The following is a 14,419-nucleotide window of genomic DNA, read 5'->3' as shown; positions in this document are numbered from 1 at the left end:
TATTATAAACAGCTGATAAGGAGAAAGAAGAAAGGTTGCTTAATTTTATCAGCTGACCCAGGGTCATTCTTCAAACAGGTTCAACTTTGCATGGTGTAAGTATGTTTTATCCTAAAATGACAATCTTAAACTTAGTAATGCTTTATTCATATATTTCTTATGAGAATTGCCATTGTTTTATAGAAAAATAGCAATAAACTAGTAGCTAATTTCAAATGTTGTGAGAAAAAAAGTTAAAAGGAAGAAAAATTTAATTTTTTTACAGCAACACAATTTTAAAAGCACTGCATAGTGGAACAAAATTTAAAATATCTCAAAGAAATAAAAAAAATTCATTTGTTTTATTCCAGGCGTATTGGTTTTCTTTAAATGTTCAATTTAAAACTTTAACCTTAGAAACCTTTAATTTAAGGAATTAGAAAAACTTCTTACTATCATGATGGTTGAATATTGTTGGTTAGGACCTGCACATATGCATGTCTATTGCTTACTAAACTTTTTTCAATGAAATTCTTAGCATTTTTCCAATACAAATTTTGAGGCAAACATCTTTATTAATATTTATTACCTCGGTAGCAATATATAGAAGCTTCAATGGGTTGCAAACTTGAAGGATAGTATTCTATCAATTTGAAACCTTTAAGGAAATTTGTAATATGTTATGGAAAATTCAGAGCAATAGACGTTAAGTACTATTATTTAGCCTATAAAGGAAAATTTGATACAACAAATTTCACAGACCATGAAGACAGCAGTGGCCGTTGCTGCCTGTTTACTTGCAGTAACCTACCTTGCGGAGGGGAAAACACTGGATTTGCAGAGAGGTGTGATCGTACATCTGTTTGAGTGGTCGTACCCCGAAATAGCCAAAGAATGTGAGGAGTTTTTGTCTCCAAAAGGATTTGCTGGCGTCCAAGTAAGTAATTAACCTCTTGAGATCCCAATTTGATGAAAACCATAATTCCTCCATATACTTAAGTACAAATACAGTAATTTTTAAAAAATAAAATTGAATCAGTGAACTTCTAATGTACTAGGCGAACTATCTACCTATTTAGCTAGTCAGCTTTACATTATTGGATGAAGTTATTAAACAAGTTGACATATTCTCACTACTCTCAGCTGGACATGTATTTATCCTAATTACAGTCTGTATAATGGAACCTGTCTCCTGACTGTCCTACCTGCCTGCCTACTGGCCAGGGCCTTAAACCATTGGTTAGTCCCCAGGTAGATGAATGGTCAGGAGACAGGTTCCATCATACAGACTATAGTTGGACATATCGGAATCATATTATTAGTCTTGCTTGAAAACATTTGTAAAACCTACTAACACAATTTATTATTTTGGCATGAACATAGTGTATCAACTGTGGGTGATTGTTACAGATCTCCCCTCCTACAGAGAACCTTGTGGTGGAAGGACAATGGTGGGAGAGATATCAGGTAGTCTCGTATCAGCTGATCAGCCGTTCGGGAAATGAAAATCAGCTGAGAGATATGTTAACAAGGTGCAACCGTGTTGGTGTCAGGTCAGTATTTGTTGTACAATATACATTGTATTCTTTGACATAACCATTTTGAAATAAAAAAACAACTTTGTATATGAATGCGTTCGAAAGACTCATCCTAAAAAGTATATGATCATAATCATGTTGAAAGATTTATAATTCAATAAAAAGTTCTAAAGCAGTTAATATTTCAATCATACTTTTTATGATTTATACAATCGTACTTCAATTAAACGCTGTGATTAGCCTATAATGTTAGTTTGGTTAAATAATTCACTTAAACGATTTAAAGAATACAAAATTTTATTTCTTACCTCTCTAGTCCAATTTTAATTTAGAAAATGCTGGCTAGCCTTACAGTAAGCGCAACATTATCAAATCCTGCTACACGTCAAAACATTAAAATAGTGATAATGCTGCACTAGCTTGACTACATTTTTACTGCAGATAATAAATAATATTTTACATAAAAACAGTCCAGAGGCAAGTTAAACCTTCAAACAAAGTAACTCTGAAAATAGACACAAAAATTTTTTCATTATAAAAATTGGAAAATATTAAAACAGTTATTACTTGCAGGGTGTTTGCCGATGTAGTGTTCAACCATATGACAGGGAACAGGGACAACTGTCGGGGTGTGGGAAATTCAACATGCAACACTAGAGATTTATCTTACCCAGCTGTTCCGTACACAAGAGATGACTTTCATCAGCCTCAGTGCTCCATCAATAACTACAAAAGTCCAGGAGAGGTATGTAATGTATAGTGTACATGACAAAAGAGAGGCAATTGTTTTGCTATGGAGTTTCATCTTGTATCATTATACAAGGTGAGGCATAATAACAAGCGATTTTAAAAATACTGTTAAATAAAAACCCTTTGTTAAAAAATTATTTTTATTCCACAATATTTAAAAACATGAAAAAGCATTTTCTGCAACAGTAAAATGTCAGTTATTTCTTGAAAATAACTCCAGTAAGATGGCGTCCGTTTAAACGTACAAATTCCTCCAGCCGGACCTTGAAGTGACTCATCACATTTCGTAGCATTGCCAGTGGGATTTGACCAACTTCCTGCCGGATCCGCTCTTTCAGGGCTTCAATTGTTCTAGGAGGATTACCTTGGTAAACCTTACTTTTCAGATAACCCCACAAGAAAAAATCACATGCTGTGAGGTCAGGTGAACGAGAGGGCCATGCAATATCTCCATTTCGGGAGATCACACGATTTGGAAACAACTGATTGACAATATGCATGCTTACTCGAGCAGTGTGGGATGTTGCTCCGTCTTGCTGGAAAAACATTTCATCGTTCACTTCGTACTGTCCAAGTTGTGGAGTAAAAAAGTTGTCCAACATCTCTGCGTATCTCTGCGAAGTCACTGTCACCGCATTGCCTTGGCCATCTTCAAAGAAGTATGGCCCTATGATCCCTAATGAAGACATGGCGCACCACACAGTTACTTTTTTGGAATGCAATGGCTGCTGATGCAGTTCTCTAGGGTTAACATCACTCCAAAATCGAAAGTTTTGCTTGTTAACATAACCTGAGAGATGGAAGTGCGCTTCATCACTCATCCACAAACGGTTTACAATGTCCTCGTCTTCATTAATTAAATCCAAAAATTCTAAGCTGAACCGGCTTCTGCTTACAAAATCCGTTTCCTTTAGGGCCTGAACCATTTGGATTTTGTACGGGTGGAAGTGCAAATCTTGGTGTAAAATTCGTCTTACCGTTCGGTTTGAAATCCCAAGTGTAACGCTGTGTCGGCGAGCTGAGCGACGAGGGCTTCTGTCAATGGCGACTCTTACACGTTCAACGTTTTCAGGTGTGCGCACAGTTTTCGGTCTTCCTGTTTTCTTCCTTGTCGTTGACGCAGTCTCTTCAAAGTTCTTAACCCAATTTTTAATCGCACAGGCAGATGGCACCGGCTGATTCCGATTAATGTTGAAATGGTTGCGGAATGCACGACGTGCTAACTGGTATGAACTACCGTTTTGATAAAAGGCTTTGACAGCGTACGCACGATGCTGTGGGGTCCAGCGCTCCATTGTGACTAAATGCTATTTCGCGCCAAACGTAACTGATGCTATCCCCTCCACCTCCCTCCAACGCAGCATGGTTCGCGCGCTTTTTAAAATCGCTCGTTATTATGCCTCACCTTTTAGAACCATCCCTCCTGATCCACAACCTTTTTTTAATGTTAATGATGAATGTAGTTTTGAGACGTAAAGTCTAATATCCATCTAACTTATTTCCAAAAAATATTTATTTTCTAAAATATATGCCATCTACGAAAATATTTGCCATCTACGAAAATATTTGGTTGTACAGATCTGCTAGAGTTGTCCATGAATAAAGGTCTCCAAAAAGTTCCCGTTACAGCTGTGGTGGTCTAGGAACTTGTCAGGGGGGGATAACGGGGAGAACATTTTACTATTTTTAAAGCCATTTGGTGACTTTTTAAAGCCATTTTTATTGTCTAGAACTGTTTCCAAAAACCTCCGTTACGTCTTCATGACAAAATGTATGTTTAAATTTATATTTCCAAGGTCCAGTAAGGTGGGGCTCTTAGGGGCTTTCTATAGTAATAGCCCCTCCTTGAAACCAATCACAGCCAATCGAGCTAGTTCAAATTTGAAACTAATGTCATAAAACAAAATTCCCCTAACTTTAGTCCCTGCTTCAAACGAGACTGATGAACCACAGTAGCTGGATTACACCATGGAAAACATTAGGCCTATGCAAAAGTTGAAGACCACCTTCGAATTCCCTCCACCCCAGACACTTGTTCTACGTCAAAACACTTTATTGTCATCTGTCAACTGGTCATAGACATAGACAATACCAGTTGCTAAAAAAGACCACAGAAATTTAAAGACAACTCAGACACAACACAATCCATATTTTTTATTTTGTGTGTATTTACGCCAGTGGCATTTTTTACGTTTTGAAAGGGAACGGTCCAAACCCTGGTCTTGTTACTATCTAACGTCAACCTTTTCAATCAATCAATCAATCAATCAATTTATTTATTGAATTACTTTATTGAATTACTTTTTGTTAGATAGCATCATTAATTCATAGCCCAATGACAAATGGCATCTGGGTCTGGAAAACGATCTCGCTTGGATTCGAACCAGTGACCTTCAGATTTGAAGGCAAGCACTATAACCACTCGGCTACCCAGACAATACCGTAGGTGGTAGGAGCGTCAATTTCCCTTAACAGTCCAAAAAAAGAAGTATTTAAATATGGTTTTCAAATACTTTGCTGGGACTAATTGTTCTATAGGTGTGAGAACCGGCTAAATAATGAATTAAGTAAGGAACACAACTTTGGTCTCGGTTTGTGTTAGCTTCCGTTACTCTTGATGGAGTTATTATAATTTACAGACAACCTTTGTATATAGTTTTAAAACAATTTGATATGTTTATGTACAGTATAAATTACAGCAGTTTAGTTTTATTCTTCTTTTTCTAGGTAAGAAACTGTGAACTGGTTGGCCTGCATGATTTGGACCAGTCTCGAGAGTCTGTCAGAGAGAAGATTGTGAAGCTTTTAAACCACTTAATTGACATCGGAGTCGCTGGTTTCAGGTATAAAATACCTTTTCAGCTTTTAGGTATGATAGATTTATGTTATAGAATGAACGATTGAAATACAATTGTCTTCAAGAAGCTGAATGCCTCGTATGTCGACTTGGGAAATTGTGGGGTTGCAGTATTTTTAACATGATTATTTTTATAATTTAATGATGATTGCTAAAAACAGTTAAAATCTTTGTGTATCAAAGAAAAGTTAGGTTAAAAAAGAACAGACTTGTGATCATCAAGTTTTGTTTAAAGTAATCCAAATAATTTTTAGTACCCTATAACATATATTACTGAATTGGTTTTTTACCTCTCATATTACCAGTGTTGGGGAAGCTACTTTTAAAATGTAGCTAGCTACAACTACTGCTACATTTCCAAAAAAGTAGCTTAGCTACAGCTACAGCTACAGTTCCGCAAAAGTAGCTAGCTACAACTACAGCTACATTGGAATGTAGCTACAGCTACAATTTTAGCTACTTTTCCAAAGACGTTACTTTTTATTCCACGCACATTAGGTAAATGTAAAATTAATTGCAACTAAATTTTTACTGAACAAACATTAAAAAAATTTCAGTATTGTATCCAACATTAATTGGAAAACAAATTATTCCTAATTCCTAGATTGTATTTAATTTTTTGGCATTATAAACCTAACATTACAACAACAGAACCAAATTGTTCGGTGTCCCATCATATTTAGTACTTATTTTTAAATATTGCATTATTTTTAAGCATCTTAAATGTCAATTTCATTAAGTTCAAAGGACATACAACCAAACTATATTTTAAAAGCTCATTTTATTTCTTTAATATAGATTCATTTATAGATGTCTTATATCAACAATTAAGACCAATAAAACTGTAAAACGATTATTTAAAAATACTTTTTCCTACAGTCGCCCGACAAAGTTGGCTTCCCTGTACTGTTTATAGTACAGAAAGCTGCTAATTGCTGCATATTTATACTTTGCCGTACGGTTTATACTTTGCCGCACATCAGGATTCCAACCAAACAACACAAAACAGTGTGGTTTTATTATGCACGTAATCCGTGTACGCTTGGAAATAGGTTGGCAACACTTAAAGATAATAATTCTATGAGCAGCTGATTGACTAATTATAACTACGATTTAACCTGTCATTTCGTGTTTATAGTTTCGGTATTCCTGAACTTTCTGGACTTTTCTTTTAAACGTTTTTAAAATATTCCTACGATCTTAATAAACAAAAAAATACCTTTTAAGCATTTTTTAAGGCGCGGAAACCACTTCAAATTAAATTACTAAAACATACGGAACTATATTCTCAAAACGCGTAGCAAATTTCTTGCCGAGGAAAAATAGCGGAGTGATACGGACCGCGGGTACTACTTTCTCTAGGGCACCATTTTTGTTGCCAGCTGAACCTAAAAAAGCTTTGTATAGTGTTTGAAAGACTAATTATTTATATGCTTTATAGTGACTGTAGGAAAAATATAATGTGTAACACGAGTGAAAAAGGCCTTTGCTGCACTCGAGATCATTCCTCTCGAGTGCAACATTGCTCTCGTGTGCAGCAAAGTGCCACTTTCACCACTAGTTACACAAATAACTATTTTGTGTTACAGAGCCTAGCCTACTGAAATTGGAGTTTATTGCCTTTCTTTTAATGTTAAAAACGACATTGCTATAAACTTTTAAGTGATAAGTTACTTGTAGGCCTACTATGAATAACACTTTTCAATGTCAAGAAATCGTCCTTTATTGTCATTATGCATAGGGCAAATTGTGCTTCAACCTAGTTGGTACAGAAAACAGTATCCAGTAACTTATCCTGAAATCGGCTTTTAATTTAAACATGTTGAAATTTGTAAAGTAAAAATAACATGTAGGCCTACTTGGCTATGTAACAAGTTGGCTATAGTAGGCTTGTTCTTGTTCTTGCTAGGACTAAACAGATAGGATTCCTAATAATTGAACTTGGAACTTGGTATTCGTCTTAAACCATAGCATAGCCTAGGAATTAATAGTCCTATACAAGAGCTGTTACCAGGAGCAAACTATGCTATTTTTTCAATGTAAGTTTCATGTTATATGGAGATTTTTTCGTTACAATTATCATTTAGTCTATACATATCTTAAACCACATCAGGTAATTTCCTCTTTGTTAATTTAGTAAACCTTTGAAAAATCTTCGTAATCTAACCAAGGAAGGGCTTGTGATGATGAACCACAATCAACAGCTGAAGCAAAGGTTAATAGACCAGCTTTCTCATTATTTTAAGGTTTAGTGTTGGTTTCCATTAAAATCCAAGTTGAAACACTATCGGTATAATAAACAAACTAAATTGATTACTAATTTCCCTGTCAATCACTTGCAAGCATTCAATAGCTTCTCTTGTCACCGGTAACGTTTAAACGTCGTCTGCATCTATCGATTTTATTTTATCTGACAGTAATCATAGAGTAGTAAATTAAGGAAATGAGAGCCAAAAATGTGGATAACACTCATTTAATGGCCTCCATGTCCACACAACGTTGTAATAGGGAATAAAACGGCTGCAACCAGCTGTATGAAGCCAAGAAAGTAAGGCCTAATTTTTTTTTTAAATCTCAGTTTGAAAGAGGTTGTTTCACGTAAGGTTGAGGTTATGATAAAAATCACTATCTCAAACAATGTTAATGTAGCGAGAAAAGTAGCTAAAATTCCGCTACAACTACTTTAAAAATGTAGCTAGCTACAGCTAAAGCTACAAAATCTTAAAAGTAGCGTAGCTACAGCTAACGCTACAAAAAAAGTAGTGCGCTACTTCCCAACACTGCATATTACCAAATAGGCCCTATGATTCTTTTTGGCGTCAGTCATATCTATAATTTGTTTGTTAAGTTGTTAACCGCACCAGGCTGCTTGTTTAGTTTGTGTTTGTGTCCGTTTTTTTCATTCAATGGAACATGATGTAAAGCTGTAGAGACTTTTTTGGTGTCTACCTCTCCCCAATAAGGCCATCTTCGATCTTCAAAACAACAAAACAAAACACTTAGAAGAGGAAGTGCTGGACGTCTGGCTAGATAGTACGGGAAGTGTACCACCTACCTTCTGCATGGATTCCATTGAGGGGATCATTAGTCTATTTCCCTGCACCATCCTAGGAAGGGTGTGCTGATGTTTAACATTTTATTGAGAATCACTCCTCAGACCTTTCCCAGGGAGAAGAATGAATAAAAAGCTATCTCCTGTTAAAAGTACACACATTCCATCTGTTTATGTGTAATTATTTGTATTTATTTTATATTCCAGAATAGACGCTGCCAAACACATGAATCCTAACGATTTGTCAGTGATCTACCAAAGACTGAAGTATCTGAACACAGAACAAGGTTTTCCTGCAAAAACTAAACCTCTGATATACCAGGAAGTCATCGATAAAGGTTTGTAGTTTAATGAAGTTTGATGAGGTCTGTAAAAATCTGTTCAAATCTCTGAACCCCCATAAGTATTCATTTATCATTGCAAATTTACTACAGGCGCAGGATACAACAAATAATGTACAAAACCTATATAAACACTAAACAGCTATTAATAGTTAACTAGTGCACCTGTTGTTCGAATTCGAGCAATTGCAAAGTATTACAGGCGTTATTTCCAAACGAATAACAGTCATAATTTCCGAAGACTTAAAAGAGTCAACTCAAAGATAATGTAATCAATCACCCCACACCATTTATCGAAACTGAAAACGAACTCACTCTGAAAATAAACGCTCTTGTGTGTATCATATGTTTGTTATAAAGTATAAACAGCTCTAATTAATACAAATTATTCGTCTGTATAAGTAAACAAAATCTTTTCTTCATAAGAATTACATTGGGATTTTGATGGCCTGTGGGGCAAAGCCCGAGGACTTTTATCATAGTAATTGGTGAAAGGGGTTGTCTACGCAAAAAATACTTAATTTTGACACATTGTTTGTAAAAATCTGTATTTGTTCCTTTCCTACTATTTGAAACAGCTGTGATTTTTACTTATTGTGTACCATGGTACCATGCACGAATACTAGAAATGACCCGCTATGGATCATAAACATAAACGAACAATGTTTTTGGCCCGAAAATGAACATTATTTAACATTGCTAAAATGGAACTAACAAAACCTATGTTAACGCTATTAGTATAGGATTCGCGCCAACAAAGTCATTTGTTTATGTTTATGATCCATACCGGTATTTTTTTAGGATTTGTGGTACCATGTTTATAATATTCAGTTGTAGAAAGTTTCAAGTCATAGTTCAAGTAATTATTAGTTCTAATCACTTCAAGACACAATAGTTATGATTCATGTTAAAAAGTAACAAGTAAGTAAGTAATGTAAGTAGTGTTAGTAAGTAAGTGTTCACAGGTGGAGAGGGAGTGAAGTACGAGGAGTACACTCCACTAGGATTGGTTACCGACTTCCGGTTGGGCGATGAGTTGGGGCGCTGCTTCCAGGGCAAGAATGATCTCAAATGGCTTAGGAATTTTGGTTAGTTTTGATTCTTATGACGAATCCATTCATAAAATTGACCTAAGTCAGTCGATATAATAAACTTAGTGAGCGTTAACTTTCACTAAATGGGAACATTAAGTTAACAAAGCAGATTTTTCTTTTTAGTTTTCAAAAGAACAGATAGTTCGGATTATATCAAAGTTACTTAACTTATGATAGGTTCTGTTAGTGTAATATCTTTTACAATTTTACACTATTTTAATTAAATTTTTTTTATGTGTTTGTAAATTAGTTAAAAATTAAAACCATAAATTATTTTATGATTTTATAGTGGTGATTGTGCTTTTAAATGCCAACTTAAATAATAATATAATTGTAATTTTAAAAAGGATTTGTGAAAAAATAAGGATTAGGTTTGGGTTCAAATCATCAATATCGGCTATTTCATCATGCTTATTGCCTTCAGTTATAGATACACATATTTAAAAAATCATAGTGAAAACTAGTTTAGGAGAACTTGTATTACTAAAATTACTAGGTACTCAATTTTTCAACAGCCGTATGAAATAACCACTACTTTGTCATTAATTTGTTTAACCGTCAAGTGAAAAGTATCTTTTGTATTACCTATATAAGTTTATCGTCATTTTTCATGTACATAATGAAATCGTGAATGCATAGCAAATAAATTTTAGATGTCACAAGTGCATAGCTATTGTAATCATTTTAATATGCTTTAGATTTAATACAACAAAATATTCAGTTGAATTATTTGGAAATAGGGTTATTTTTACAGCTTTCAGTATTGTTCATAATTTAGTTTTGAACCAGGCACAGAGTGGAATCTTCTGCCTGAACAACAAAGCGTTGTGTTTATTGATAATCATGACACGGAACGGACTACAGATGACAAAAACACTCTAAACTACAAGAAATCAAGAGCGTATAAGGTAATTGATTCATATTTTTTTGGTTGCATAATCCTAAAAATTTAATGAAAAGTGTAAAATTCTCAAAAAAATTATTTGGCTATTGGCGTTATAGAAATGCAATTTTTACATAATTTTTTTTTTAAGAATATTGTAGACATAGGCGCCATGAGTTGCTCAAAATAAATTAAATCCTATTAAATCTTAAATAGAAAATAACGGATGAAATGGGATTTTATCAATGAAGGGCAATAAGTACCATGATTTCAAAGCGTCTTTTCTTATGTTTCACACATTCTGTCCCACCCTCTAAATTTTGAAGGCTAAAGCTTAACAAATAAGATTGAGAAACAATTTATCACCAAAGAGAGGCTCAAGCACCTGGCTGCTCACCAGATGATTCTGCACAAACAATTTGAAATTACTCACCATTCTTAAAACGCAACCAAATCTAATACACTTTTGAAACTTGTATTCAAGCACTGAAAAACCACAAATTGATTTCAAACCCCAGCAATCTAGTATAAGAAATAAGATTAATTGGTTTAACCGAAACACTTACATTTCCTCACACTCCCCACAGATGGCAGTGGTGTTTATGTTAGCCAAGGGAGATTACACTAGCAAGATTCTCTCTGGTTACCAGTTCTCCTCATTCGACCAAGGACCTCCTAGTCAGCCCCCACGTCCAATCAACAAGAATGTCTGTTCCCATGGCTGGGTTTGTCAACATCGGTGGCGTCAGATATACAACGCGGTGGGATTCCACAACGTTGTCAAAGGTAGAGTCGGATAACACGTAATAACCAAAGGAGAAAGTTGATATACCGTATATAATAGTATTTGATACTAGTTCTTCTGAGAGAGGCATTTTCCCAAACTCAAGTTTCATTTCACAGGAACACAAAAAAATGTGAGTTATTTTCACGTAAAAAGCGAAGCCGAGGATGGGAATGATTGGAGTAAGTGCCAGGATTCACATTCAGAACAAGTTATGAACAATACTTTTCATCACAACGCAAAAATTACTTACATACAGAACAACAGCCCTCAGGAAAATTAAAAATATTGAATTTTCAATCAACATAAATAAAAGCATAAAGGTTATTACCCTACATAACAATGTGAGAATTAGAAGCTCAAAGTTACGTTCATTGTTCAGCTCATATTATAAGCTAAAACACAGCATAAGCTAAAACACAGGATATGTTGGTGCATAATATTTCTGTTCACATTTTTATTTTGAACAATGAAAACAGCTGATTTCAATAATAATAGAAATACATAAATTGTAAACAAAACACTCGCTAATGTAGTGGGCAATGGGAGAACTGATTGAAAAGGGAAAGTAAATTTAGGGCAAGGGAAACTCAGTTGATCGTTTTCCCTTGCTATAAATTTAGAGCTTGTGAACAATTACGTCGTTTGGATGAACCTACCAAAAGAAAACACATTTATTGAGGATCTCCTTCTTTACAAAAAAAAAAAACTTTTAATACCTATTAAAATATTCAAATACAATTTGAGTTTGGTGCTTATACAGGAACTCCAGTATCGTCTTGGTGGGACAATGGCAAAAATCAAATAGCTTTTTGTCGTGGAAACAAAGGATTTGTGGCTTTCAACTTAGAAGACTACGATTTGAAGCGTACACTCCAGGTATTAATATTGTTTGATCCAAATGCCTTTTAATTTTTAAACATGAGATATTTCTGTATTTTTATATTACTATTCGAGTGTTACAATTTGGCCAGCAGCCATGAGCTGTATTTACGAACAGGGAGAATATACAATGTACGGTTCAAGATATGATGATTTATCATTTGGATAACTATTCTTTCAACCTTTGTTACTGCATTTTTAGTACACTAAATGATGAATCTTTATTTATTTACTAGATCTTGCTAAATTTTACAATTAAATAATAATCTAAAAAGTGGTAAGTTTTAGATAACAGTGATGTGTAAGGAAGTAACTTATTTCATAAACCCTTGTGTTAGTTAAAACAGTTTTATGCACCACCAAAACATGAAGTCCTATATGGTGTGGTTCAGGAGGTATTTGGAAAGATACAAATAATTTTCAGAAGATTAAGCCACAAAAAATGAGGTACAAAATTTAAGAAAGATCTGCCCTTACAAAGATAAATCCAAGACGCTAAGTCATTAAGGTTCTGTCTGAATTTGTATGCATACCAGTCGATCCTGAGAAAAACGCGTAAGACAGCAATTATCGACAATTTTTTAGCCGATACAGTACAAAGGTTAAGTGTACTGATAAAAAGTAGTGGTACAAGGATCTGAACCCAAACCCATGACATCACTGCCTTGGGGCTGAAGTCTGTGGCGCTGCTGACTGAGACATCGACTTACTTAAATTTGCATTTTCTGGGTGGTAACAGTGTATGTAACCATAGATAAAGCATACTCCCTTAGTAGATTTCTCATCCGTATGGAACAGCTGAAGCCAGTTTTATTGTTAGTTCTGTCCAGTGCACTTTAGAGGTAGTTTTTGTTTACAATTTGTTTTTTGTTATTTCAGTAATTTAAAACCTCAATCAACCAAATAAAATGACCTAATCAAAACAATAACTCTTCCTCTTGTTATAAAGCCAAACACTAAAGCCCAAATCATGAAATTAACCCTGAAATAATAGAAACAAAATTTTGTCTGCACAGTCAGTAGACACGTAAAACGAGCTTGAGCATTTACAATGGGATGAGATGTCTACTTGTGTAGGTTAGTCTATGATATAAAGTAACATTACATTTATAATGAAACACCTCAAGCATACGTTTCTGTTAAAAATGATCCCTATTTATAATGTTTCAGACATGCCTGCCAGAGGGAGAATATTGTGATATAATATCTGGAGAAGTTACAACTACAGGGTGTTCTGGCAAAACGGTTCATGTCTCGAAAGACGGACGTGCAGATATATTCATTTCAAGGTTTAATCCTGAAAGTGCTGAAGACGGAGTTTTGGCAATCCACGTCAAGTCTGTAACTCCTTCAACTCAGTGAAAAACTTCACAGAAATCGCTTGATATTAAATTAATTTTAGTTTGTACTAGCTGTGTACCCGTTCTACGCACGGGGATCTTATAATATTCAGTTGAAACCTTCTTATATAAAGAACAGCAGTTGGTTTGCATATTTTAAGATATGCTGGCCAAACTATTATACATAGCTTCATTTTATGTTGTTTTTTGTTGTTCCGGATCGGTATGACAATCAATAAAAGGTTAAATTACCTCTGTGTCTGCCGGTCGATCCTATAACGGTAGGCTTACTTTTATTTTTACTATCTGATCTCGTTTGCATGGCTCAATCACGTCCTGGTTGAAGTTCGTTCGCTACGCTCACTCACCTGTATGTTGGAGCTCGTTCGCTGCGCTCACTTTCCTTCAGGTTAGCTCGTTCGCTACGCTCACTTGCCTTCAGGTTAGCTCGTTCGCTACGCTCACTCGCCTCCAGGTTGCAAATTAGCTGTTGTCATAAATGTAAAAGAAATAATAGTGCTAGTGCTGCACCCTGTTGGTAATCCTTGTAACTTTAATGCTATTGAACATCACAGAACAGAACCAACTTGTTTAATTGAAACAGCTGTTAAGATTCAATAATTTCATTTCTCATAAGGTTAACATGGGCTTCCAGAAATTCCACGTCAAAAATCGACAAAAACTTGATTTTCAAGGGTTTACTGTTAAATATCTAACTGTCTCATATTCGATGAAATACGTCTAAAACCATCTCATATATGTATAGTATTTGGAAAATAAGTTTCAGGCGGGACAGTGCTATAGTTATTGAGGAGTAGTTGTAATAAAGTGCGTATTTTAGCGTTACCAAGAGAATGACAGATAGACAGACAGACAGACAGACAGAAATTGAGATAAGGTTTGATTCGGTTTCTCTGAC

At 34.9% G+C, this 14,419-nt stretch overlaps 1 protein-coding gene across 1 annotated transcript; it reads left to right on the top strand.

Moving 5' to 3' along the window:
* Positions 1-74: 74 nt before the first annotated feature.
* LOC129003113 (alpha-amylase 4N-like) lies at positions 75-13,657 on the top strand. The gene is made up of 11 exons (XM_054431353.1): positions 75-95; positions 740-916; positions 1,390-1,532; positions 2,091-2,262; positions 4,995-5,110; positions 8,384-8,514; positions 9,483-9,605; positions 10,401-10,519; positions 11,082-11,280; positions 12,042-12,157; positions 13,331-13,657. The coding sequence occupies exons 2-11, from the start codon at positions 743-745 to the stop codon at positions 13,520-13,522; spliced, it is 1,485 nt and encodes a 494-aa protein (XP_054287328.1). The 5' UTR covers positions 75-95; positions 740-742; the 3' UTR covers positions 13,523-13,657.
* The last annotated feature ends 762 nt before the right edge of the window (positions 13,658-14,419 follow it).

Source organism: Macrosteles quadrilineatus, unplaced genomic scaffold (assembly GCF_028750875.1).
Source record: "Macrosteles quadrilineatus isolate MER2022 unplaced genomic scaffold, UCM_ALF_1.0 Scaffold_9__3_contigs__length_116548681, whole genome shotgun sequence".
Lineage (NCBI taxonomy): Eukaryota > Metazoa > Arthropoda > Insecta > Hemiptera > Cicadellidae > Macrosteles > Macrosteles quadrilineatus.
Note: the sequence above shows the minus strand (reverse complement) of the source record. Positions and strands in the feature narration are given on the sequence as shown.

What these genes read in the sequence shown, in the direction of transcription:
- LOC129003113 (XM_054431353.1), top strand. Translation starts at nt 743, where the DNA reads ATGAAGACAGCAGTGGCCGTTGCTGCCTGTTTACTTGCAGTAACCTAC. An exon ending in AGAAATCAAGAGCGTATAAG is followed by an intron (nt 10,520 to 11,081) that starts GTAATTGATTCA and finishes CACTCCCCACAG; the next exon opens with ATGGCAGTGGTGTTTATGTT. An exon ending in ATTCCACAACGTTGTCAAAG is followed by an intron (nt 11,281 to 12,041) that starts GTAGAGTCGGAT and finishes GTGCTTATACAG; the next exon opens with GAACTCCAGTATCGTCTTGG.